At 39.6% G+C, this 27,216-nt stretch overlaps 2 protein-coding genes across 10 annotated transcripts; one reads left to right on the forward strand and one right to left on the reverse strand.

The window, feature by feature from the left end:
- The first annotated feature begins 196 nt into the window (after positions 1-196).
- On the forward strand, positions 197-21,611 carry hycc1 (hyccin PI4KA lipid kinase complex subunit 1). 8 transcript variants are annotated; one of them, XR_008905922.1, is made up of 13 exons: positions 197-356; positions 10,529-10,662; positions 13,021-13,102; positions 13,178-13,279; positions 14,865-15,044; positions 15,604-15,684; positions 15,771-15,886; positions 16,054-16,149; positions 16,922-17,038; positions 17,358-17,445; positions 17,627-17,786; positions 18,246-18,586; positions 19,810-19,937. XR_008905922.1 is itself a non-coding variant. In XM_056741123.1 (12 exons), the coding sequence occupies exons 3-12, from the start codon at positions 13,052-13,054 to the stop codon at positions 18,494-18,496; spliced, it is 1,242 nt and encodes a 413-aa protein (XP_056597101.1). In that variant the 5' UTR covers positions 197-356; positions 10,529-10,662; positions 13,021-13,051; the 3' UTR covers positions 18,497-19,952. The 8 variants fall into 8 exon arrangements, 6 of the variants coding, with proteins under 6 accessions (XP_056597101.1, XP_056597095.1, XP_056597100.1 ...); XR_008905921.1 differs by having other exon boundaries at positions 198-356; positions 18,246-18,551; positions 19,810-19,949; XM_056741123.1 differs by having other exon boundaries at positions 18,246-19,952.
- Positions 21,612-24,726: 3,115 nt separating this feature from the next.
- il6 (interleukin 6 (interferon, beta 2)) lies at positions 24,727-26,998 on the reverse strand. 2 transcript variants are annotated; one of them, XM_056740808.1, is made up of 5 exons: positions 26,902-26,998; positions 26,626-26,828; positions 26,438-26,548; positions 26,169-26,327; positions 24,727-25,502 (listed from the first exon to the last, which is right to left on the reverse strand). In XM_056740808.1, exons 1-5 carry the CDS (start codon positions 26,918-26,920, stop codon positions 25,278-25,280), a joined length of 717 nt encoding a protein of 238 aa, XP_056596786.1. In that variant the 5' UTR covers positions 26,921-26,998; the 3' UTR covers positions 24,727-25,277. The 2 variants fall into 2 exon arrangements, with proteins under 2 accessions (XP_056596786.1, XP_056596787.1); XM_056740809.1 differs by having other exon boundaries at positions 26,169-26,312; positions 26,902-26,993.
- Between the last annotated feature and the right edge of the window lie 218 nt (positions 26,999-27,216).

Below are 27,216 nucleotides of genomic sequence, written 5' to 3' on the forward strand. Positions count from 1 at the left end.
GGCTAAGTTATACTTATATAACATGCACTAAACCTCTTCATTCCGTCTGCACATATTCAACGCTACTTACTTACATCAGTCACAATCTACCCCACTAGTGGAAAACGTATGGCACCGCCTTCGGGATCGTTTGATTGGCTGCTATTTGTGGACTCGACGCTGGGTTTTATATCCTCCTCTGCTATTGGTCCGCGCTGTCGTCGATCAGAAATTCTAACTCGCTACATGTTAGACTGAAGTGTGTGAAAGTATTGTTGAAGGTCTTGCGCGTGCACTGCAACATTTAAGCGCATTTATGGACTAATGGACAGACAAATGAGACGAACAAAGCAGATCCTAAGCAAAAACAATGATAAGTGAGTAAATATTGCAATATTGCGTTCATATGACCTTCGCATTGTCTCGTGTGCATGGATGGCGTGGCACAATCTCGCGCGTGTGGAATTAAACCGAGTTTATCATTAAACTTGCGTGCATGTGAGTGGACATTTACACAGATAATGCGTTTTAAAAAGATGAATGACAAACGTTGTATTTGGTGTAAGTTGACAACGCACTTTAACGCAGGACCTGTCAGACCTTAAAGAGTCCGAACGCCGGTCTCTCTCTCTCTCTCTCTCTCTCTCTCTCTCTCTCTCTCTCTCTCTCTCATTGTGACAGAAATTACAAATGATGTTTTAACAATTCATAAGTTACTTGTGTGCATGTGTGTGCCTCATGAATTGGCGTATCATGAGTTCAACACACACCAGTCACATGAGTTCCTTCCGCAGTCTTTGTAGGATGTCTGATCAACTGTCTTAATAGTGATTGCAAAGCTGTTGTTGTTTTTTATCATTTGAGAACGTGATGAACTCGCAACGGCTGAGAACCAACTCATGTTTGCTTCATTTGACAGCAGATTAATGCACGTTTAGATGTGTGAGGTCACTGTGCAGCTGTTGTTAAACACAATATTAACGTTTGTTTTAGATGTTATGCAATGCGTATACACGATTTAAGCGCAATATATTCCAGAATCCTCTCTGAAACGCACCGAATTTAAACTTCGCTCACGGATCTAAAAAACGGGGTGTGTTATGATTGGCCAGTTTACCAGTGCGTAGTGATTGGTCGAATACTGCAAGCGTGTGATGGAAATGTAACGCATTTACCATATTTGGAAAATCAGGTTCCAAAGTAATTGTACTGACAGGTACACCACCTTACTTGCCTATAGATTTGGGCGGTCTTAGTCAAATAGATTTGTGGGGGTGTGGCTACACGAGGCGTTTCATGAAGGTCTGGGTGAGCATTCGCTTTTAGTTAGAATGCATCTTTTGTTCCGACAAATTTTTTTCTTGCAATTTTACGTGACTCATACATGCATGGGCAACTTTTAACACACCAAAGACAGAGGAAAAACACATATTCGTGCCATATGACCCCTTTAAGAACATGATTCTATAGATCAGATCGCACACCCGCTGCCTGTTTTATGCATTTTCATTTATCCATCATAACTTCTGGATGTTGTGTTGAGGCCTACGTTGCAAAAAGAATGTTGGGGGTTGAGGATGGAGTTTCGACAAGGGTTGCCATGTTGCAGAATAACAGTTAGAAGAAAGTAAACCTGATATTGATAAACTGTGGTAGCAACTATTTTTCAGGACGGCTGTGTGAATGGATGGCGCTTGGGCATGAATAAGATGCAGTTGACCAGACCTCATGCCGCTAATGAAATGTCAGTCTGCAGCTGTGGAGCATATTGATCACTGCCTTGGCTTTGTCTGCTCAACATCTGACCTTTAAATGGCACTTTATTAAGATTATGTGCAAGTGTCACATTATTATATTGGTGCGTGAGGTGTAGGTGATGTGAGGTGTGTGCTGGTTTCTGGTCTGAATGCATAACACAAGCAGTTCATTAAACTCCTTTAAAAAGAGTGTATGGGGTGTTATTTGTGTTGACAGCATCTCCTCGGAGCCGAGCGCTTCACAGCTGCCATACAAAACTTATCTTTCTGACTTTGTGTATCTATAGGTTTCTTATCAAGTCTTAAATGATGCTTTTAATGCTATCCAAATTTACTTGCATTGCATGCGTCAATACAAAATAATAGTCATTCAGACTTAAAATAATTCCTTAATTTACTTATATTGTAGCCGCGTGAATTCATTTATTTTGCAAGCCTGTATGATGATAAACTTTCAAGTTTCATGTTGCATGTCATTAGTTTCTGCTTTTAAGTTAAACTCACAAAAACCAGAAGTGAAACATTGTTCATGTTTGTGATGTGAAATAACATGTTCCCTTGTGTGTTTGTCAGGTTGTTGGCGTTGTGGTTATTATACTTAATGGTCAAATGTGTCTGAGATTTTCTCACACTGAATGAATAAGCACAAACGTTACTCAGACGGCTGCGCCGTGTGCGAGTTGCATAATTACTTAAATGTCTCGTAGCATTAAATATGAGTTATAAAAGACGTTATATAAAAGGTGATCTTATTTTCAGTCTGATGAGATCTTCTTCGGGGGGGGGGGGTTGTAATTGTATTTTAAGATGTTATTCAGACACCACACAATACCTTGCTGTTAGTGTCCTTAATGCTGGTGTTTTGTAGCATCGGGATCCATTTTTTTCAATCGTATAGGATAATGTAATTCACCTTTCATTTTCGGATTCAGAAACGACTGAAAAGAGGAAAGAAATTAATAAAGACATACACACTTTTTTTGCCCATAGGTTTTTATTCTTGTTCAATACCAAGTGAATGTGGATGGACCCAGCGCAATATCCTTTCAGAACTACAGTAACTTTGTGTGACAGAGTGAAATTGAAGTCGTTTTTCACTGAAAATCTCATTTTGGGTGAACCGTTGCTCTATACTTGAGTCGGTTCTCTTGTGAGCACTCGGCAGGTTACCTGAATCATTCGTCTCTCTTTTGTTGGAATTTGAGCCCATTAGTGTGCGTCTTTGTTTATGTTGATCTAAAGAGATCCCTCATGTTCTGTATGGATTGTGAAAAAGCCATTTCGCATGTTTACTCTGACCAGCCTGATACTATAAGAAAGGGGCATAACAATTAATCGATATGGACTGATTAATGCAGCATGATATTTGTATATGTACACTTTTTTTTTAACACTCTGCACATCTTCACACATTGTTTATCTACGTTTATGAAAAAAGGGTGCTTTCTCATTGAAAGTCACTTTTTAGCACAGAAGCCTGAAAGACTTTCTCGACTGTTGTCATATAAGCCACCGGCAGATCTTTTCCTTTTAGTTTCTTTTTCTTTATTTTCTTATAGGCGTTTATCTGATTTACATTTTCTACTGCTACTAAAGTACATATGTGTGCGATTCCTGACATCAACATTTGTATGCGCTTTTAGAGTTACTTAGTATAAAGTAAACTAGATATCATGCAAAATATACATGACGTAAAACTACATTTAAGTACATAAGAGAAAAAGTTATTGGATGGTAAAAGCAACTAGGGCTGTAACAATACATCGATATGGAAGGATCAGGATGCATCGTTTCATTAGAAATTTAATCGACGCATCAGTGCCACACGTAAAATATCAAAATGAGGTACACCCTCCACGTCCTCAAAAAACGTAAGTCTAAATACAAATGTCCATTGCACATTGAGCATTGAGTTATAAAAAATGTAATCGCTTATGGAAGCTAGACAAGTAATATTGATAAATATCGATAAATGTAATAACATTGTAATCAGATCACAGAAATTTCCAACGTATTATTGGCAAATATCATCTCGTTTCCGGAGAAAATCGATATTGCATTGTATCGTGATGAACACAAGCAACACAAGTATGGAAAGAAACAAGTAAATGGATTATGAATTCATCCACAAAAGAAAGATGGGGACTATTATGTGGATAGTCTGATTTTGAGAAAACAGATACTGAACAAAAATGGCATCGCTAACAAGGTATGCAAAAATACATTTGTAAAAATATATTTTATCACCCCAGGCAGCGTTAACCAGTTTTTTTTATAATAAATACTATAGTAAGTGGTTAGTAGTTCTAAGTTTTTTTTACTGTGTTTTTGGCACTAAATATTTTCAATGTTATATCAAAATCATATTTTTTAATGGGTGCGAATTTTGTTGTTATTTAATTTAGGGCTGCAACAACGAATCGATAAAATCGATAAAAATCGATTAGTAAAAAAGTTTTCAACGAATTTCATTATCGATTCGTTGTGTCGCGCGACGCGGAGACGTTTGGTTATTAAAAAAAAACTTTATTTGAGCGCGGAGCGAAGTAAACACACTCGGTCTCTCTCGCGCACTGATTCTAGCAGAGTTCGGCGCCTCATAGACAGGGCGGAGCAAAAATAAAAAAACGAGCGGAGGAAAGATACATGACGGAGGCAGAGAAATCAGCGCGACCCAAGTCATCATAGGTGCGGGAGCATTTCACACTAAATAAACAGAAAAACTGTGTTAACTACAAAATATGCAAACGCGACATGGCGGGAGCAACGCGGCAATGATCCAGCATCTGAAACGCAAACATGTTTGAGTCTGTGATGAGGAGGAAGGGAGTTCAACAGCAGGTTAAGTCACTACAGAATCCTACTTTTGTTCCGTTTCGAAGTGAAGAACGTAATGTCCCTGGTGCTGGTGTTTACTCGTTATCCAGATTGACAAGCATCACAAGTTAGCATTAGCTCGTTAATAACAGTATAATCAGGGGTGGTGTAGTTACTTTGCGCTTTGCATTGTAAGAGTAAAAGCACGTTTTTATTCACTCGCCTTTTTTGGACCATTCATTTATCAATCTGTTGTCATGTATAGCTACACTGCAAAACTTCCTTAGTAATTTTGTCTAATTTCCAGTCCAAATATCTAAAAAATCTTAAATCAAGATTACTAGCAAGAAAATTAATTGATGCTTAAAACTTCTGTTTGAAATGATATCTCATTAAGATTATTTTTGTACCCCATTGGCAGATAATTTTTCTTGCTTTAAGCAAACAATCACTTAATTTGACGTGTTTTTTCAGAAAACAAGACATAATTTCTTATGCTTTTTCATGTGTCTAGTACATGTTTCTTGATATAAGATTTTTTTTTAAATTTGGACTGACAACGGGACAAAACTACTAAGTTAGAAAAGCAATTTTTGCAGTGTATAGGCTATTCTGTGCTTTCTCCCATATAGGTTATTATTGACAAATATATTTGTGTGTGTTGTACTTTTTAATTTAATTTTAAAGTTCTTTTATAGCTCTTGGTCATCTTAAGCTTTGTTAAAATGTGGTGTATAAATGAAGCTTGCACTTACTACAATGATGGTAGTAATTGAATGAATAAGCTTCAAGTGAATTTGAGAGAGAGTGTGTGTGTGTGTCAGTGTTTGTCAGTGTGTGCGTCTGCAAAAGTGTGTGCGTTTGCGAGTGTGTGCATCTGCGAGTGTCTGTCTGCAGTGTAGTGTAGAGAACAAGTTCTTACATTCAAACAAATCCTGTTAAGTTTTCTGATTTGTATTGTTCTTTAGTTTTTATAAATTATTTATTGTTCTGGCAGCTCAGGTGGCACTTTTATTTTAAAAAAGTCTATATATTTGGCAGATGTAAAGCATACATGTGTATGTTTTTTGTGTTAGTCCATTTTTGTTTGATTTTATTATTTTTATAACAGCTCAGGGATGTTCAAGGAGCAACATGCTTGTGCACTTTCTAAAGATTTTAGTTCTGCTTTTGAATAAAGGGTTGGAAATTATTGCTTTTCTTGTGTTTTTTTTTTTAATCCGATTCATCGAAAAAATTATTTACAGATTAATCGATTATTAAAATAATCGTTAGTTGCAGCCCTACTTTAATTACTCTGCGTGTGCAGCAAAAGTATTGAGTATCATTAAATGAAGAATTTGGTTCCTAAATGAGATTGTTGCCAAAAATCACGTTTTTTTATTATGCATTCCAATTACTATCAATCAAACTGCAGTTTCCATCCATCCATTTTCTACCGCTTATCCGAACTACCTCGGGTCACGGGGAGCCTGCGCCAAACTGCAGTTTGTTTGTTTTAATTTAAGCCATAATAACTCAAAAAAATTCAACCGGCTAACACAATTAAACACAAATAGGACATGTTAACAAAATAAAAAACATGATTTTTGACATTTTTAAAAACGGTGTTATCTCATTTTGGAACCAAGCTCTGGAATTTTGAAAGATATCAGAAATTGTGTTCCGTATCTAATCCATGCACATGACTCACTTTGCTTTCCTCAGCTTTCAGTTTCTCCGTCGTTCTGTAATCCATCAACCCCTGAAGCTCAAAGTCCAACACACTCGCATCCAGTCGTGATCTACTGATAAAAGCCGCTGCAGACGGGCTTACCTGCCTTTATTCAGCTCTGTGTGGGAGTGGAAGCGTTTTAAGTTGCTGTGGTGCCCACTCAGTTCGGTGGATTTGATAAAACTGTTGCCTCAGGGGTGTTTCAGGGTGATTTTCTGCACTGTTGGGCCATTGTGGGTCACTGCTTCTCTCATTGGGCCTTTTGACCTAGAATCCCGTCAGATCCTGTTAACTCCCAGTTTTTGAATCCCTGCAGCTGTAGAATTGTGTGTTGCGTCTGGGCATGCGTCTGGCAGCACTGGTCGAAGCAGACGGGGCAGATTTCTGTTACACCCCTCCAAAAGCAACCTCCAGCGCTCTGATTGGTCCTTGTTCTGTCATGTGCCGTGGCCGGGCGGGCCTGGGCAAGTGGGTGGGGTTTGGAGGGTTTGAAACAGGAAATGAAGCAACGTTTGTGCAATGAAAGAAGCTGAGCTGTGGGTGTGCTGCTGGGATATTTGTCTGTCATTTGGATTTGAGGGTTTTTAACGCAGTAAGTACAACAAAATGCAGTGTTTTATTTTTATATTTGTGTGAGAGTGTATAGAGATGGGAATGTGTTTGTATGTGTGTGTTGTTGGGTGAGTCACACTCAATGGAGTGTGAAGTGTGTGTCACGTCTTGAGTTAATGTGTGTTTTTCCAGTCAGCCCTGGGTGTGTGGACTAAGAAATGTCTACTAGTATAGGTCTCTTTAGAAATGAAGGTTTATGGGATTGTTTTGTCATCTGTGTGTGTGTTTGTCTGTGAAATATTGCATTTAATTTGCTGAAAAATCTGTGGAATTGATTTAACTGTGACAAATGTGTTAAAAGGAACTGAAATTACTACACTCTCACACACACAAATTCGCTGTAGTTTTCCGTGTTGGGTTGTTATCTGATTCAGCACAAACTGCTTCGACAAATAAACATATCGTTGCCCTTCCCATGTCACTGTTCCTTCTTTTGTTAAGAAACCCAGGCTGGTTTAGTGAAGTCTGTCAGCGAGGTGGTTTGTCTGTTGGCAGTCAGGTTTCCTGAAGTTGCAGTTTTTCCTGACGGGTTCAGGTTCCTGAGGATGTTGTGTCACGGCTTGGGTTTGTTTTTCTGTCTTAACTCATTCTCCATGAGTTTCTCTAACATCTCCCACCGAAAGGCTTTCTGTTCATGTGTAATGATGAGATTCAATCTGGATCGATCAGATCTTGAAGGTGCGCTGCTTTGAGGTTTCTCTGATTTCATACCTGAAGTGGATACAGAACCGCAGATCAGCTTTTAGGAATCAGGAGGAGTCTCGTGGTCAGAAGCATGTATAAATCATTTTTATAATATGAAACACTTCCCGTGTCGCCTTTGTATTTATAGACCAGCAATGACACATTTTTTGACACGTGGTTCAAACGCTTAATGGGTTTAATACAAGTGCATGATGCCATTCAGCTGTTGAACTAATTCATTATTTTAAGACTTGTATCTGGTCATATTGTGCTTCTTAATGTAATGCTTTGCCCTGTTTTAAAGACCTGACTTAACTTTCATTGCTGATGTATAAATCAGGTGTTGTCACTTTAATATTGACTTACATCTTTTGATTGGAAAATAAATTGTAAATAGGCCTTTACTATTTATGTAGTTGGTGTAAAGTTATCTGAGTTTCCATCCCTCGGTTATCCAGCGCTGACAGCGTTTAGGTCGCCTCTGTGATGATGGATGAGAGGTTCACTCAGCAGGATGCTTGAGGACCCTCATTAGTGTCTCACCCTGAGCGAGACGCAGCGGGGACACCAGACGTACCTCACCGTGGGCTTTAATCACGGGCTCTGCCAGTATGTGTGGTACTTTGAGAAGTTTAATGCCAGTAAGTCTAGAATTGAGCTGTAATGATGCGTTTTGTGTTGTGCTGTTGGGTCTAATAAGCCTCGTGTTCCCGTCATCATCAGCCAGAGGGCGAGAAGAAAGTATTTACTTAAGCATTACAGAACATTTAGAGCACTTAGCTACACAATCGGGGATCGGGCTGATATAATGCTCCGAATCACCTATCGCTAATGCTCTTTCTCTTCATGTATATAACGACTGGCTAGCTAGATTCACTGCATATGTACATAGAAAACGTGCATTTTTGTTTTGCTTTAGGTAGGGCTGTGTTCAAAATATGGATACGGCGATACATCCTCATGAGCTCCTGACGATGCATGCATCGACACATCTGCCTCCGCATCGGTTTTGCAGCACATTGGCCAACTATTATGCAAAAAATATTGTGTAACCATTTATGATGGTGTAAAGGATCTGTTTGGAGTTCACTTTACACTGTGCCTTAAACGCAACCGTTTGTGTCATGGCACGCAAATTACTGCACGCATTTAAAATCAATGAAACTCCTGCAGCTGGAGGGATGTACCTGTCACATTTATAACATTAAATCTAGAAGTTTGTTAAACATCTATTTGTAAAACTAATAAATTTTCATTTAACATCTTGATTCAGTTGAAAATGTTCAGTTAGTTGCATTTTGTTCAGGAAACAAGAAGTTCTTTTGGATCAGCATTGTTTGAATAATTCAGTTATTGCTAAATGTCGCAATATTTTTTCGATATATTGCACAGCCCTAGTTTTTAGTTGTGAAGCAGCATGCAAAATACTGCTAACTGCACTGCATAAATGTTTTGAATATGCCTATTTGTTATCAAATGACCAAAGTTTGTTTCGGTTTTAATTCCAGCGAATCCATGTTATTGTAATACACATGTTTTTTGCAGTTTTAATCAGAATTTTGCGCAGGACAGTCTTAACTTCACAGGTGTCAGAAATATTCAAAAATCGGTCATCCAGTTGTAACTCCTTACCGACACCCTATCAGGTATGATTTATTGGGAAGTGTCACATTGTTTGACCCCAACCTACGTAACGAAAAGTAACCTGCATTTTTAGTGTTGTTTGGCAATAAAGAGGCAGAAGTTGGGAGGTTTTTTGTATGGCAGCTTTGACCGATTTGAATTGTAAATGTAAAACTGAAGATTATCGCAGTCGATATAACTTCACATGTCACAGCGGAAATGGAACATATACTCATTGAATTGGAGCATATAAAGAAATGACCACATGATGATACTCTATATACCATATGTGTTCAGAGCTGAAGATCTCTTCAAAACAAGATGATATTTTTGTGTTCTGGGTCTGAGTTTCTCCATGACACATTCTAGAAATATGTTTCATCAGCGTGGCGCTCGGGTCACTGCGGCTCTCAGCTTTTTCTTGTGTTCATGCCATGCCACTATTTTTGGTCGGGCATTCGTGGTGTGCCAATAGTTCAGTGATGTCTGTAAAATCACAGAGATGGGTGTTTTTGCTGTCTTTATGCATTGCCGTCTAACATAACTAGCAAAATGTGCGAGTAGCTTATTACGGGTGCTTATTGTCTGCAATAGACACCACGTAACCCACCTTTGGTTTTATGACCAAGCTGTGATGTTTCCTGTGGATGATACTTCGTGTTTCCTGTTCAGTATTTAATTTCACAAGTGGCATCCTGTAAATATCTTCAATAATTACAGTTGTCCTGCATTTTAATTCAGATTTGTCTCGGAAATATTGTTCACTATCGCGCACACACACACACAAACACACACACACACACACACACACACGCACACACAAATACACACTGTGGTCCCATCTGTCAGATTCTAGTTGACATTAATCGGACTGTTTGAATGGCAGATTACTGATCCAGAATCCGTCTTGTAACGTATATAATTTCTTCTCTGATGTCAAAGGTCGCCAATGTTTTAATTCATCAAATGACTGGTCAGGTGATGACTGAAGCTTCTGGATAATCATTAAATACTCAAACAAAACCTGTCATCCATTTTTCTCTTTTATATCCAGTCTGCAGTGAAATCTAGAAGCGGTCTCAAGGTTTAAAATAACTCCACGTCTGTGAGTCACTGCTCACGGCACAACCACCATAGAAGGAAACGAGCAAATCCCTTTCCTCAAACAAAAAGTGAATCCTAGCACAACCATCAATCCAATAGCTTGTGTTAGGGATAAGACACACACACATACTTCAGATGGGAGTGTGTGTTTGGGCTGATCAATTATGCTGTGAATGAACACATGTGTTTACAACTTTCTCTCTCTCTCTCTCTCTCTCTCTCTCTGCTGTAATTACAGTGAGGTTTGAGCAGCACAGACTGTTGCGTGTCACAGTTCTGTGAAGAAACAGTCAGACTTATGGGAGATTTGCTTGGGGATCGGAGGGATTGCATGAAGAACGATTGAGAGAACAGAAGACTGATGACAGTAAGGTATCGTAAAGATTCGACGAGAAATAGAAATAGAGTGTGTGTTTGTGTTTTGGCTCCTTGCTTTATATAAAAGAGCATTAATATCATGTCCGGAGGTGGCAGGGACTGTAAATGTTTTTAATGCAGTTGGGAACACTAAACCTGTCTGATCTTTCAACGTTTATTCACCGTCTACAGTACATATCTTAAATCTGTGGTCTTTTAAAAGCTTTGTATGTTTGTAAAGTTTGTTCTTTATGAAGCTTTTTTCAAACAAAATCCTTTAAAAAAAAAACATGTTAGAAATGAACTGCGTTGAGTGAGGGATTGTCAGTATTCGTGTGGTTCCACATTGACCCAAGTCAAGAGTACGATTTGTATTATTCAGATGTCTAGATTTGAACACCTCTGGAACTTCTGTCGTGTGCGTTTTCTTTCCTCATTCTAAACATGAGCGAAGGTTTGTTTTAGGGTTAGTCTGTAGTCATTATGGTTATAGTCATGATGATCCGGTTTGTTAAGTTTTCTTTGAAGCGTTTTGTTCTTGTGCGATGGTTTGTAAATCTGGTTTGCCTCATCACATGCAAGACTTTCTTGCAACCTCATTTACATGAAGAGTGTCAAAGGTTAAACCTTGAATCATTACGTTGTATAAAAGGGGCTTTGTGTGTGTATACATGTTTGTGTCTGTCTATGTATATTTATGTAACATATGTTAGGTTATCTTTAAGTTTTGTGATAAAATCGTCGAAATAATCAATTTTTCTGATACATAATGTCATCATTTATTTTAGGCAACTTAATGTAGTAAGACTCATAGTGGTAATTAGAAGTGATATAGAGGTCGACCTCTTGGATTTTGCCAACAACGATAACTAAGGTAGTCAGTCCCTATCGATAACGATTAATTACCGATAGTTTTTTTTATTGTTTATATAACACACACACACACAATAGTCACAAATGCCTTTCCATAGTTAGTTACATGAATAAAATGTAAACATTTCTAAGTGTATTTTTGTCACCATATTATAATTTCTTAAGCTAACGTTAGCGTGCTCTCAGCCCTGTCGGCAAAATACTACTGTTCCCCATTAAATGCAGCATATAGATAATAAATAAATGCATTTTTAACATCATGTTTACTGCAACTGGCTCTACCTTGTCATTGTGAAACATTTAAACCCCCATCTGATGTATTCCGCAGACTGTGGTCTCGCGTCTAAACAGGCTAAACAAACCAAACAGGCTGTCAGTTTTATGTCCACCTCTAGAGGTCGCTGTTTTACACTATACTTGGAACTATCCATCTGCGTATCACAGTAGAGCTTCCACTGCTGCATCTGGATCAAACCCAACCACGAAAAACTATCTGTGGGAATTATTGCCGATAGCCGATAGTTCAAATGACTGTATCGGTGCCGATTAATCTGCAAAACGATGAATCAATCGGCCTCTAGATGATAATCCATTACACTAAAGTACGACTGGATGCTGATGTTGCAGCTGTGATCAGACATCTGTTGAATGTTGATCGGCAACCGTAAACAACCCGCAGACACACTGTGTTTACAGAGGATGTGTAGGGTAATGTCCAAAATAAATCAGTGCCATAATAATCCCTGTAGCTGTCTATAGTGGAAGAGCCATCTGTGTGCTGGTTTGCCTGATAGATTAATGTTTCCTGTCTGTTGTTGAAAATCAGGGATGGGGATTTACCACAGTATAACTATTGTCAGAGGGTGTATGGATGACAAATACACCGTTGTGTCGTATAGTGTGACAGCAAAAAATAAGAAATGAATCTGCTAATAATATATGATTTTAGGTTATTAAAGTCCCCTTGAACCTGAAGTTGCAATCGTTTTTACTTCTGTATTTTGACGCATTTCCGAGTGAAATGGAATTTCTAATGAGTAAATAGGAGGGCGTGGCTTACATTTTTCTCTGCGATTTGATGTATAAAAGCAGCTATTGCATTTTGAAATGGAACTGGGAGCAGACTGACAGCTGAAGGGGAGGAGTCAACGGATGCTCCGCCCAGCTGTCTTACTTGCATCATTGAAGACATCTAATTTACGTCATTTAAAATGGATAGTCATTACAGAAAGGACGTGCATTTTCAGATTTGAACTAATGATTAATAGGGCACTCAAATGTTTTAATAGAGAATGACCAACACTGACAAACTATTTACATTAAATGCTGCAATATTTTTAATGAAAAAATAGGCATTGTAATTTTTACTTTCACTGGGACTTTAATATTTATATTTAGCCTATAGTATAAAATACAATGTTAGTTTGTTTCATGTCTAATTTTTGCTGTCACAACATAGGACGGATTTTGTATGATGTTGGTTTGTTTCATGTGTTTCAGGTTAAAATCTCTTTGTACCCGATGAAGGAAGATGTTGGGCATGGATCAGGGTGTAGTGGAGGAGTGGCTGTCGGAGTTTAAGGTGTGTGATATACTCATTGTCTTCATTAAAGTTGTTTTATCTTCAGTTATTTCATGAGTGCTTTCTCTTCTGTAGACTCTTCCAGAATCATCGGTCTCCAGCTATGCAACCTCTCTGAAGGAGAAAGGATCTCTGGTTCCAGCGATCTACAAGGTTATACGGGAAAATTACAGCGATGTGAGTCGGCCTGTCTTGATGTCTAATAGCAACCTTAAAAATCGGTCTTCATTTACTCAAAAATACCATCAACATTCAATAAATGTGCAAAATTATTCACAGAATATCTTATCAGCGTCGATAATCAGTAACCCTCCACTCAAACCACATTTGCAATACATGTTTGAATTGAGCCGTACAGATTTGACTTGTGTTTCCGGGCCGTTCATATTAGCTCTGGGACATAAAAAAACACACAGATTATTATTATACAGATTATTCTTTTAAAATCAATATCACAGAGGTCTATCGCCCGTGCCACAGCTCAAGATGTGCGTCTGGAGTATTTGTGAATTATTTAAAGAGCAGTTCTTTCAATATCACAATCATGACATCCGTTGTCATGACATTGCAATGAATGACGGCGGTGTTTTCAGTAGACCACATGTGTTTGCTTCAGGCAGAGCTGTCAGTTTCTTACTAGAAAAAGACCAGATAATGACATCATCATGGGAAAATATCTTCATTTTAAAGACTTTATTTAAAGAGGTTTATGGTCGTGTGTGTTTGGCCCTGTGGAGAGGTGCCTTATGGGGTTTCATTTCTAGTCTATTGTCACACCTGTCTCAGAAATATAATAAGCTTTGGCTCTCTCACAGTCATACAGCGAGACCGATATAAAGAAAATACTCTAATCTCTAAGCTCCTTATAGATATTTTTAACTCCATCCTGTATAGTTTCTTGAGAATTTTCTCATTTATCGTGCACAATTATGTTCGCATTGCTCTAAAGAAAACAGTTTTCCTTGTAGTCTTTCATCAAAATGTAAAAACTTTCTGCTGAAACATCTGGTCAATTTTAGCGTTATGGACGTGACATTAAGATGCTCAGAGAATCAATTTGTTACAATTATATTTTACCATTTGTTTATATTTTACTGAACCCTTGTTGATCATCAACATCAAATATTTGATAAACATCAAAAAATGTCAGTCTATGAAAAAAATATATATTAAAAAAAGGGAAATAAACCAAATAAACTTTGTAGGATTTCTGTAAAATAAAACGCACAATCCTGAAGCAATAATACCCAATGAATGGAGAAGTGATGCCTCTTTATAGAACATAACATAGTTACTTTATATTCATTTTCATATTAAAATCATGAACTAAAAATAAAACGAATGCTTTACAAATTTGAAGAGAGATCTCACATGGGTATCTGAACCACCAAATGTTAAAATCTGTGCTGTTACCTTAGGGAAAACCACTGGTAAAAACATACTTTTTTCGTTGTAAAGTTGACATTTTCACAGAATTGCCCATCTTTTCTCCTCCGCTGATGTAATCAGTGGCAAAAATAATATTAGCCAATAATCCCACAGCCCATCCATGGGGAACCAATCAAATCCGGCCCTATAGTGCTGTCTTCTAAAATTGAGGGCTAAAACATTTTTTGTGCGTGTTTTACGCCAGGTTCCTGTCCAACCTTCCTGATTAGTTTTTGTTCTTTCTCGTATTGTATTAAGCATGATTGCTTTAGTTAATTTTGGTAAATGATGATTTGAGAAAGAAGAAATCGTGTTTGTTTTATTTCTCTTTCAGTTATTGGAGCCTGTGTGTCATCAGCTCTTCGAGTTTTACCGCAGCGGCGAGTCGCGTCTTCAGCGTTTTACGCTGCAGTTTCTCCCGGAGCTGGTTTGGAGTTACCTGTCCGTGAGTGCCGGGAGAGACCCTCACTGCAGCGGGTGTATAGAAGCTCTTCTGCTCGGCATCTATAACCTGGTCAGTGTCTTTCTATTCTCATACTGTACACATACATGTTCTGTATGTGTGTGGATCCATCGCAAAGGAATGTGAAATTCTCAAGCAGGAAGTGAAAGGTGAAGCCCAGGTGGATGTTCATGTAGGGGGTCTTTCATGATTAACATCACCCTCCCCACGGTCATCCTAAATAATGGATTAGGTCATCTGTCAATCAAATGCCATCCGGGTGTCAGGGAGCGTTTAATCACTGTGACATTATCGACTGCAGGCCCTCGGGTTGACAGCAGGGCTGTGGGCGGCATGTTTTTACAGATTCACACACACTGGCTTTCCCATTCGATGCGAACTCTCGATGAAAATTCAATGTTCTTCCCAGAACAGTTTTGCGGTTACTCATCTTCATGAACGTCGCATTTTTGTGTTTATTACCTTCTATTTTTTTAAATGAGAAAACAATACAGTTTTATCATGAGAGCTGCTGGGCATAATGATGGTTTATATTTCTGTATGTGTTCTCAAATTTTTTTTACGTGTGAGAGGATTCAAACGATGATCTCTCTCTTTTTCTCTCTCTCAGGAAATCGTTGATAAAGATGGGCAGAGTAAAGTGCTGTCGTTTGCCATCCCCTCCTTATCTAAACCATCGTTGTACCATGAGGTCAGTCCATCAAACATCCTGCTGATCGTGTCTGTGTCTCGCTGCAAACGTTCTAATAAACCCCGTCTCTCTGACTCCTCCCTCAGCCATCTTCCTTCGGCTCTCTGGCCCTGACGGAAGGAGCCTTAGCCAATCACGGCTTGAGTCGAGTGGTTTACAGCGGTCCCCACCTCCAGAGAGAGACGTTTACAGCGCAGAACAGGTGCGTGTGTCGTATCAAATATTTATTGTGCGCTCGCTGCTTTTACTTTAGACATACATTTTTAATCAGGGAATGAGCGCTGACTGCACAGTACTTCCTGTGACGTTTATGTAGGTATAGTGAGTCTGTCGTGTTTGTGATGATGTAATGTGCTTTTTTATTTTCAGGTTCGATGTCCTGACGTTTTTGATGTTGTGTTATAACGCTGCTCTGAGCTACATGAGCACTTCATCTCTTCAATCTCTCTGTCAGCTCAGCTCCAGGTTTGTCGTATAAACACACACCAATCATTTTTTATGACCGTGTACCGTGGTATTCTTTTGAAGTAGCTTGTGTGATAACAGTTCAAGAAAAACTATAATGTGCTGTTTTCTGTTATGACTATACAACACGCGTCTCTAAAACCATGTAAAGAAACACGCGTTTTGTCTGGGCCTGTGGGTCAGGTGTTGGTGTAGATAATGCCTCCCTTCATCTCAAATCCCCCATGATCCCCTCCGCCTCCAATCACCCTGATCCGCTTATACACTGAACCTGAGAGAGACCCACGATTGGTCTTTTCCCACAATGATTTAAGCTGCATCATTCAGGGAGTGATAATCATATGACTGGTTACTTAAACAATCAGCTGATGTTTACAGACCGGCGAGCAAAGATCACTTCCAGTGGTAGCAGATGGAGCCGGTCAAAGGTCCGATGGCAGAAACATGGAGCAAAGATGGATTTAAAATGCATTTTGATTCATACAAATGAAATCAACTCATTCAATCTTAAGATATTGAAAATGTTCAGTGCTCCCTGATGCTTTAAGTCGCTTTTTATAAGAACATAATAAATGACTACATGCTTATGAAGATTTGAAAAAACAAAATCAGGTTAAAGGTTAAACCCTTTTTTTACTTTTTTTAAAAGTAAATGTTTCATTTAACAATGAACATTGTGCAAGAGTACACAACAAGAAAGTACACGTTACTGTGCAACACTACCCAACCAACTTTTCTAAGACGTGTCCATGGCATCTTGTCTTTGTTTCAGGGTCTCCATCTGTGGGTATCCACGGCAACAGATGCGGCGGTATAAAGGCATCAGTTCTCGTCTGATGGTGACGTCTGAGTTCCTGGTGCAGCTGATCACAGGCATTCATTTCGCTTTGTGAGTGATTCTAAACAGACGCTTTCACCTTCGCCTTTGTTTTTAAATCAGCAGGTGCTAGGCCACGCCCCTTCTGTCGGCATTCAAACTGAGATTTGTATTCTCGGACATGACTGCGCTAAAATGAAACCAGTTCGAGCAGTTCTGTTTGCTAAAGGTTTAACCAAAAATAAATATTCTGCCATCGTGCCAAGTCCCAAGCCTGTATGCTGAAGTTTTCGACGGTAGTTAATAAAGTCGTTTATTTACCGAAAGTCTTGTCGTGCGTCATGCGAGATATGATGTTTGATGTGCAGTGACACGTGTCTGTCATGTGCAGGTGCAGCGGAGATGTGGACCTGGCGTCTAATGCCCTGGAAGATGTTCTGTACCGGGCACAACTGGATCTCTTCCCAGAAGCTCTGCTGGTGGGTTTCAGATCCCTCAAGCGTGGGCAAATATGACAGAAATCCTGCCAAAGCTCTGCAGACTACAAACATTTCTGAAACATTTCTCTCATCATGTTACAACGCCATTGTTACAGGAACACTCGAGTTCTAGACATCGGTTATGTGGTGGAGTTTCAAGCTTTTATTTGTTCATTCTTAGGTGGGAAACGCCATCAAGTCTTCTCTTCACGGTGCTTCTCTCAAGTCTAATAAAGAAGGAATTCGATCCATCCAGGTGGAAATCACACCAACGGCCTCTCGGATCTCACGGAACGCCGTCACCAGCCTGTCCATCCGAGGGCATCGCTGGAAACGTCACGGTGAGCGGCGCGCAGCTGCGGACGATGAGAGGTTGCGCTCATTGTTGCCATGGCGACTCGCACTTCCTGAAACATCAGACCGATTTCGACAGGCCATAGAAATAGATTGTGTGTTGTGTGTTAATCACAGTAATATTATCACGCTTACTGCGCTTAGGATTTTCCATCGATTTTCCGTCGTTCACTTGATATCACAGAGCTGTTCGTAATGAAGGGTTTCTGATAGTGAGTCACATTCAAGCAGCCAACGCAGTCATGGCTGGTGTAACATCGGTGATCATGGCGATGTGTTTTTGCCATGTCAATGTGATGCACAGCTCATCTATGTTTTTGTTTCAGCATCTGTCCATTTCCATCCGTTTATTATTGATTGACGTTGGTCTTGAAATGTTAAATCATATTTTATTTTGGTGTCTCATCAACCATCATGCATATATCCATCTGTCTATGTGTGTGTAGAGTCACAGGAGGAGACCGTAGACTCCCCTGACTCCTGCCCGACGGGATCCATCCCTGAGATTAGTGTAACGGGGGTCAGCGGAGAGCGCTTGGTCAACGGAGATGCCCTTCGCAGCAGGATGGAGGGGGAGGCGCTAGGGGGCTCCACAGAGGTGGGGGTCGACCCTAGAGGTCAAGAAGTCAGGAGGCAGAAGTCCATGCGGAGGCACCTAGAAGACGGGACGCCCTCCGCAGGGCGGGTTCAGTTCTAGAACCCCTCCCACCCCCTCGTCTTGCTCGCCCATCCCTCTCCCTTTGGGCCCAGAGGTATTTTGTGTGGGGCGAAGAAGGTTTTTAATCATGTTAGTTCTCATTTTTCATGTCTTGGACTGGAAAATGGCTTTGAAAACAAAGCGCATAACATTTTCCGTCATATTCCGTCTCACTCACATTTATCCGTTTCCTTAGTTCTGGTCCTGCCTCTGCACATCTGTGTTTGCATCCGATCCAACCGTTTCAACTCTCAAACTAACCTAAGAAATGCTTGAATTAACATCCTGCTTAATGTTGCTGCTTTCAGAGAAGCAGGATTCATGAAACCTTTCCCAACTCTTTTCCACTGGGTTGCCAAGGGAGACCGCCTCCTTGTAGTTGCTCGAGAAATGAGACAGATTGGCAGCTGTGATGAATCCGATATAATCAACAGATCACAAGCAAATATTTCATGAAAATATGAGCTGAAAACTAATATAGAAGATGTGGCATTGATATTGTCTGCTTCCTCAAATTATAGGGTTATCATCTTCACAACATTCTGTTAGACTGATCTGCCTGCCGATCTGTTTCCTCTTTGGTCATGTCTGAGCTTATTTAATCTTCTGTCTGTCATTTTTGTTGTTGTTTCGTCTGATCTCCAGTCTGTTCTCTCTGTGTCCTAGTTTGTTTTGAGGAGTTGCACATTTTCCTCTTTTCTAAAAATAAGCCAACATCTCTTGCTGAAACTCCCCGACACCTCCAGTTCTTTATCTTTCTAAAGCGAGTGATTCTGTTATACAGAGAGATCCTAACAGACACCAAGTGTTGTGTTTTCTCTTAACATTTTATTTCAAAAAGTCCTTTATTAGATCAGCTGATCAATAGTTTGGTTCTTAGGCCTTGTCCACACGTACAGGTGTATATTTACAAACTGCCAAAAATGTTTTCTTTAAAAAAAACACGTCCACACGAAAATGCAAAAACATGCCATAAAGCGCTGTCTAAAGCATGCCACACCAACAGGTGCCGATATTACCCAATCTGGTGTCAAACAATTGAGATAGCTGCACGCATTTCAACGTCGTACGCTAAACCTCAGGTTTCACCGTCTACACGACAACACTGAAACTGGAGTTTATAAAAATCTGGCAGGAGTTTTCAAAAAAGTTCGGTTTCAGTGACCGAGTACCGCGTTTGCGTGTGGATGTATGGCAAAACCACATATAAAAAGAGGTTTTGAAAACACCAGTGGACCTTAGATGTTCCAGAGTGTCATCAGATGAAAATGTGTGACTTTCATGTTGTCATTAATTTTCTCACTTGCTCACAGACGCAGTGGATTTGGGTTCCCCGGATGAGCTGACGGGGATCGCGGAGGTGGATGAGGGCATTTGTACACAGGCGTCCGGCGGGCGGAGCAGCCCACCGACGATAGTCGTCAGCAACAGCGCCGGTACTGTAGCGACGGCTAGCGGCGGAGCTGGAAAGCTGGCTGGAAAAGGTCTGCGACGCCTGACGGGCAGATCCAGCAAAGAGAAGGACAAGGAGAAAGACAAGGAGTCCGCCACGAGCCTGGATCCTCTCTCTCGTAAGCAGGCCGCCGTACGGGCGATGAGCGAGAACCTCGAGCTCCTGTCACTCAAGCGACTGACGCTGACGGCTAGCCAATCGGTGCCCAAGAGCGGCTCGCTCAGCCTGTCCCGCACCGCCAGTGCCGTCTTCTCGCGCTCTTTCGAGCAGGTCAGTAACGCGCTGGGCGTCACCGCCGGCAACCAGCCGTCCAGCCGTGCTCAGAGTCCCATCTTGAACCATGTCTCAGAGGGCCTCCTCCGAGAAGAGGGCATGACCTATTCAGAACACCTGAGCCCCGCCCATCGGCAGCGCTCGCCCACCATTAGCAACCATGTGACCTCTGACCTGTGACCTCTCAGCCCTGCCCCATAAGCTGTGTTCCACTCTACAAAGGACAGATCGTACTTGTTTCCACACTAGATATGAAAGGCCACTGTCGTCCCAGAAATGCGACTAAAGGGGAAAATCCTGAACTTGGCACTTCTGCCCCTTTGTGGCACAAAACTACAGCACCTTAAAATGAAATCGTTTTTTTCCTACGGTTTTGTCAGTTGTGTATAATTCCCAAAGTGATGTATTTTTGAAGTGTTTTTATCATGTCCTTCAAAGCGTCCATGAAGTCAACATGTTGTCTCTGTCGGTACGAAAGTTTACATGTGTGTGAATGTTTGAAAATGAGCTGTACTGTGGATTTTTAAAGCTGTATCTATGTGTGTTTGGGAAGTTGCATGCTTGGGAAATGATTTACAAACGATGATCAAATGCTCCTTTTAAGACATATTAAATGTGGTAAAATGAGTGTGTGTGTGTGTGTGTATTTGTGTGTTTGCAGCTCAAACATTCTCAAATTGTAGAATGGAAACCCTTCATTTCCCAGCATTCACTGGGATTGAAGTAAAGCCATCACTTCACATTGTTTCTGTGAAAACGCAATCAGACAAGCCGAACTGAAAATCAGGATGAGCTAGATTCTAAATAAAAGTAGATGTGATTGTTTGTTGTTATTCATTCTGTATCTCAAAAGCAATATAATTTGATTTGCAGCATGTAAGAATTCCTGAGGCCATACTAGATGTTTTATTGACACATTAGAGAGATGGTCGGTAATTGTGTTTTCCAATATTTGATAACCGGTATTAAACTAGTTAACCAGATGCTCATGTGTCAAACTGATGTCATGCTTCACAAAAAAGCACAACATAGATGAGAGACCCATTAAACAGTGTGATGATACGACTGTAATCCTTCCTTACAATGAAGAGTTCGGAGTCATTTGACTTGGATTGATTTTGCCATCTTGTATTAGTACAGCGTTCTTAAACAGCACTGTCTATTGTTTTATTCCTTGTTTTTGGAAAAATGCATATTCTTGTTTTTGTCGCAGCGGTTTGTGCTTATATTTGAAGTGGAACAACAAAAATTGTGGTTTGTCTGTATTCAGATTATTTTTGAAATGTGAACATTTTATCGTGAATTGTAAATATTATTGTACTTTTTGCCTTTCTTCAGAAAATAACATGGTTACAGTCTGAGAAAATAAAGATTTCTATTTCAAGATGCTTTACAAGTGTAGTTGTAAATCAGTGTAGAAAGTGTAATTTAGAAAATAACATTTTCAAGTTTGAAATAAGTTGTTTTATAGAAGTCTTTGCATTGGATATCAAGTTCACGTTATCATCAAATAAATAAATATCACAATATCAAAGAAAGTTGTATCTATGATAATTGACACATTTACAACATGATATTTATGAAATATAATACTACTATCATTGTTTTAATTCATTTATATGTGTAATTATTTCAATTCTCACGTAGTGTCGTGATGTAAATGATGTTCCTCACAGGTCCATTACGTGTCGCTGTGGCGCCATTTTACAACTGTCGCAAAACGGATCGGTACCTCACCGCACTTTCCGGCACACTCCCGGTTCCGCTTTACGGCAGTTCTTCCGTGTCCTTCACTGCTGCACGTCCGATCCAGAGCGAATCCTGAAAATAAATCTGAATTAAATCATGACGAAACTGAGTAAAGAGACGAAGCAGCGGCTGCAGCAGGTGTTTCAATGCGGTCAGTTCGTCATCCGCTGGGGTTTCATCCCGACGATCCTTTACCTGGGTCAGTATTCACCTGCACGTGCTGCTCTCATACACATGACACATTTATACAATATCCATTATTTATGGTTTATACGAGACTTTTGGTGAGGGGATATATAACAAGGTGCCAAGACGAGCGTCTTTATAACTCGCTAATGTTTAGAGTTAAGGAATTAGCAACCAACATGCTACAACCTCAGAGAACCCTAGCAACCGCATAGCAACTGTCAATATGACTTCGACGTCTTTGGGGTGATTTATAGGCATAATTATGGACGAACGCCACCCAAAAAAATCCAAATCCTAGAATAACAGCGAATTGATGGATAATTGATGGACAAACCAAAACTGTGACGTAATTTGATCATGAATCGTCACTCTTTATGTAGAGTTTTCAGAAATGTCCTCTCTCGTTATTTTATTAAACAGCTTATTGACCCTCGGGTTGCTTTTTTAACAATGTAGTAGGATTTCACATCTATTCTGAATTCTTATTGACTGATTTCTTTGTTCAGTCCAAAAATTGTAGATCGTAAAGGTTACAAAACTAATTTCAGTCATACATTTCCTTTAGATTGAAAGCTTTGCAAGGTCAATAAAAATATTTCACTTGAGAACCTAAGCTTCTGATTGTAGTGTACATTGTTTTTCATTTTTAATAATTATTGCATCATGTTAAGTCATTTTTCTCTTTAATTGTTTTTATATGCCGGTGTCCAGATCCAGTCGTCTTCTTTTATTCTGACTGTTGAAAGAGTTTTAAATTTGAGATGTGTTAATGAGATCAAATACAGAAGTGTTTAGTAGATCCTGTTAATCATTTATGTGTTTGACTTTTAAATCAGAAGATCAAGTGATTTATTTAACATCTTATCCAAATCACCGCAAAAAGATCTGGATGGATGTAAGGGAGTGTGGGATGAGTTATTAATGCAGGTGGAAATCATCTTTATAATGATTGAATGTTGTGTGTGAACAGAGCCCGCATCACTTCCTGTCACACTAATGTTCAGTCAATCCTTTCAACTTTAATTTAGTGGAGAGTGTTTTTACGCCAGGGTTCAAGTCAGCGTCTCTATACTGTAGTTGTGTTATAGTGTTACTGTAACTCGTACTGCACAAACACAAATGTACCGATCAAATTTATAACCCGCAAAATGTAAATAACTGTCATACATGAGCATGTATTTTAGGATATAGTAGAAACTGTGTGTTTCTGGACGTTTTACAGAAATTTACCCGTCAGTGTTTTTTGACTACGCTTTGAAACAAATGAGATATAAAAAGGAAGTGGTCAATTTTTGTGCATCCGTGAGCGTTTGTGAAGGACAGTTTAAATGGAAGAAATTCAAAGTATTTTTGTTGGGTTAGTGTCGGTTGGTTTTTTTGGTTGATCTTGTTGATGCATTTTCATTGTGACAAACGTTTTTCTTTTGATGGCTCTTCTGTTGACCGATCACAATCAGATTATCTCTGACTTCACAGTTAAAAAATAAGGAGCAAAAAAAGCAAAACCATGTAGCCAGTGAGAGCAGAATTCTTCGTTCTTTACAATGACGTATGTGTGTTGCACAAAAACGGAGATGAATCAGCTATGACGTCCAGAATTATTTTTGATGCTCTTGCTGAGGTCAGCGTTTAGTGAAAACAGGAAGATTTGCATCAGTTCCTGCCAGTTTCATTCATCTCTTGTTGGGTGTCACATCTGTGGCATGTAACCCAGGAGTTTTCCGTCTCTCGACTGTCGTCTGCATGTCAGTGATACCAACTGATGCAGACGGATGTGTGGAATGATGTTTCATGATGCCAGTCTCAACATTAAGGTTCTTCTTGAGAATGAGTAATCGAGTGGTAAACTGTATTGCAACAACGGTCTAAAGCAGTGGTTCCCAACTCTGGCCCGCGAGATCCATTTTCCTGCAGACTTTATCCCCAACTCTGATAAAAAACACCTGAACAATCTAATCAGCGTCTTTAGAATAGATGCGTTCAACTTTATGCGGTGCTGCGCAAATCTATCATCGTATAACATTAAGTACCGCAAAACAGATTCAATTGCAGATTGCGCGGTAAGCATTTGAATCGCTCACGCAGTACTTTAATGCGATATGCCAAACAATCTGCGCAGCCCAACATTAAATTGAACGCGTCTGTTCCTGAAGTCACTGATTCGCCTCTTCAGGTGTTTTAACAGAGTTGGTGCTAAACTCGGCAGGAAAGTGGATCTCGCGGGCCAGAGTTGAGAAGCACTGGTCTAAAGGATGATTCTGATATGATGTTCTCACATACCATAAAAGCATTATAAAACATAATTGCATAGGTAGTGCTATAAATTAAAGATGACAATGATCGGAAATTGACCAGGTCTGTGCAGAAATAAATCATTTTGATGAAACTTGTGTCCTTATATTTCAGGATTCAAACGGGGAGCTGATCCAGGAATGCCTGAACCCACAGTCTTGAGGTAAGAGTGTGAATTTGATTTTGTATTTTATTAAAGGTAGTTAATGTGTCAGTGTTTTGAAGCACTTTTTTCTCTCTCAGTTTGCTTTGGGGATGAAGATGCACCTGACGGCTAGACATGGCATCCAGATGCTCCAGAACTCTCAATGAACACTCGGAGATAAACACTTGTCCAGTCTGAGGACACAACATCATCTCTCCAGTGAACTCTGAACTTCCTGGATACTGATTTTGTGATGATGTAAATATTATACTGTCACTTCCACCCTTTTTTTTTATGTGTCGTTTATGATTTCTGGGCTGTACTGTGTCCAAAACGTGGTCATAAGGAATGAACGAAAGCCAAATGTTATTTTATTTTTCTGTTTTTTATTAATTGGAAACAGTCTGAACAGTGCAGATTCAATTGTATCAATAAATGAAGCAATTCATACAAAAACATCTTATCAGTGTTCATGTACAAATGAAAAACATCATTCGAAGTTAATAAAAAGATGCATAAATAATATCATTATTCATCAGCAGTATCCATTTAAATTACATTTTGAGATATTCAATAAGTTACAACCAAAAATAAATAAGTTGGCATGCCCTAAATTAAATATTTTAAATATGATACTCGGTCAATAAATATAAAAGTCAAAACAAAAAGTGCTTCTTGGGTCAGTTCTTGTCTGAGATCCAGTCACTGGCTTTCTTTCTGTGCTTTCTCTGGTGACCGTCTCCAGTTATGCGTTTGCTCATGTAGTGAATGGCTCTGCATGTATCGATCATCACGTTTGTGAAGTTGAATAAGATGGAGTGGACGAGAGTCTTGCGTGTCCATGCAGACTTGGCCTGCAGAGAACTTCTGGGAAAATCTTCAACCTGAGTATCTCTTAGCTGGACCTGGAGGTAAATAACAATTGGATGTTTGTTACATGAAGAGTTTGCGATGGCTGTCCACACAGTGACCCTTAAAGGTATCTGGATGCTTTTGGACACTTGAGTCATGGAATTTAAATAGATACCAAAATAACAACAAACAGTTGTGTGTTTCTCAGAAATAAGAACCTTTACTTTTACCCAACTGAACTGTTGCTCGGTTTTAGTAGTCACGGGTGAAGTTGAATATTTACTAAGAATTTTTAATTGAAACGGAAAATGTGAATTATGCAACAAAACCATGGAACCATCTGGATCGACTCAATGCTTACAACAGTTATCAACTAGTGATGATCACCCAAAATCTGATGATAATATATGGCCATCTGGATAAATTTATATTTCACTTGTCTTCAAATTCTGTGGCCCCTTTGTTACTAGATTGAAAAGATTTTGTATAAATCTTGACTATCATTTGCTTTTAAACTGTATCCATTATTAAACAAGTTGACCTAAATATTCATGAACTTAAACGTGCAAAAGCTTTTCTTGAAATGTGTGTTCAAGAACCAAAAGAAACAACATACGAACCAACACGAAACTCACAATAGCGGCCACTTGGAGAGCGCGCACCGATGCGCTTTTACGCGCGGCTGCGAGACGCGCGGGAAATGTTTCAGGTTTGTTTACCTGGCTGTAAATGGACTCCAGAAATCGTTTCGTCCCGTGTTTGACATCGTTCGTATGGGTTTGGGTCAGATTTTCCCTCTCGATGTAACTCAGATGCTCTGCATACCACATCAGAACGCTGTATACGCGCCCCAGACACCTTTCCTGAAAGACACGTACCTTTAACATGACACAGGGCAATTTTCAACCACAAACATTCCTGAATACATAGATACATAATATTAACAACCGATTATTATCAAATAATAAAAAATAAAAGGTGAGCTCACCCTGTTGAAGTTTCTAGACAGACAACCGTCGGACGCTTTGAGGACCGGGGTGTTGGTCCTTAAACCCTCAAAAGACGTCATGTTGGCTGGGTCTCTGAAATCTCTGTCAAACTGCAAGAACACGCAGAGTTAGTATAAAACATCCGATATAGAAAAGTGCGTTTGGTTGAGCTTGTGGTTCACAGCACCTGTTCGTCTCGCAGGGTTTTCACGTCTCTGTGAAGTTGTCTGGCCATCAGGTGCCATCTCTGCTCTTCCGTTATAAGAGCGCGCACATTCACCTCTTGAATATCATCTCCAGATATTTCAGATAATTCACCCTCAGTGCTGTACAGAGGCGATGCATCCAGAAGACAGAAGAACACTGGCAGGAGAACGGAAAGCTGGACGCCTGCAGAGAAACAGAGAACATGACAAAGTGTCCGGCTGCGCAAAAGCTTTAAGACTTCCTTCCGTCCACTTACTCAGAGTTGACAGCATCATCGACTTTACAAACTTCTTACGACGTCTTTAGGAAAACTTGATCTCTACTGATCAGTTCTCTGAAGTAATTGTGGTTTTTATACCAGGCATCAGGGGTTTTCATTCTCAACCCACAAGTTGTTTATCATTTACACATAGGAAGAGGGAAAACTGCTTTGATATCTGATTTTCATACATGTGCTTTTTTTCTTTATTGTCTTCCCCAAACTCAAAGTGGTAGATTTTAAAATGGAAATAAGCTTTCTTCTTTTTTGGTACCCTTAAATTCAGCTCAAGTAGCTATTTTTATTTAGTTG

Source organism: Triplophysa dalaica, chromosome 25, assembly GCF_015846415.1.
Source record: "Triplophysa dalaica isolate WHDGS20190420 chromosome 25, ASM1584641v1, whole genome shotgun sequence".
NCBI classification, from domain to species: Eukaryota; Metazoa; Chordata; class Actinopteri; order Cypriniformes; family Nemacheilidae; genus Triplophysa; species Triplophysa dalaica.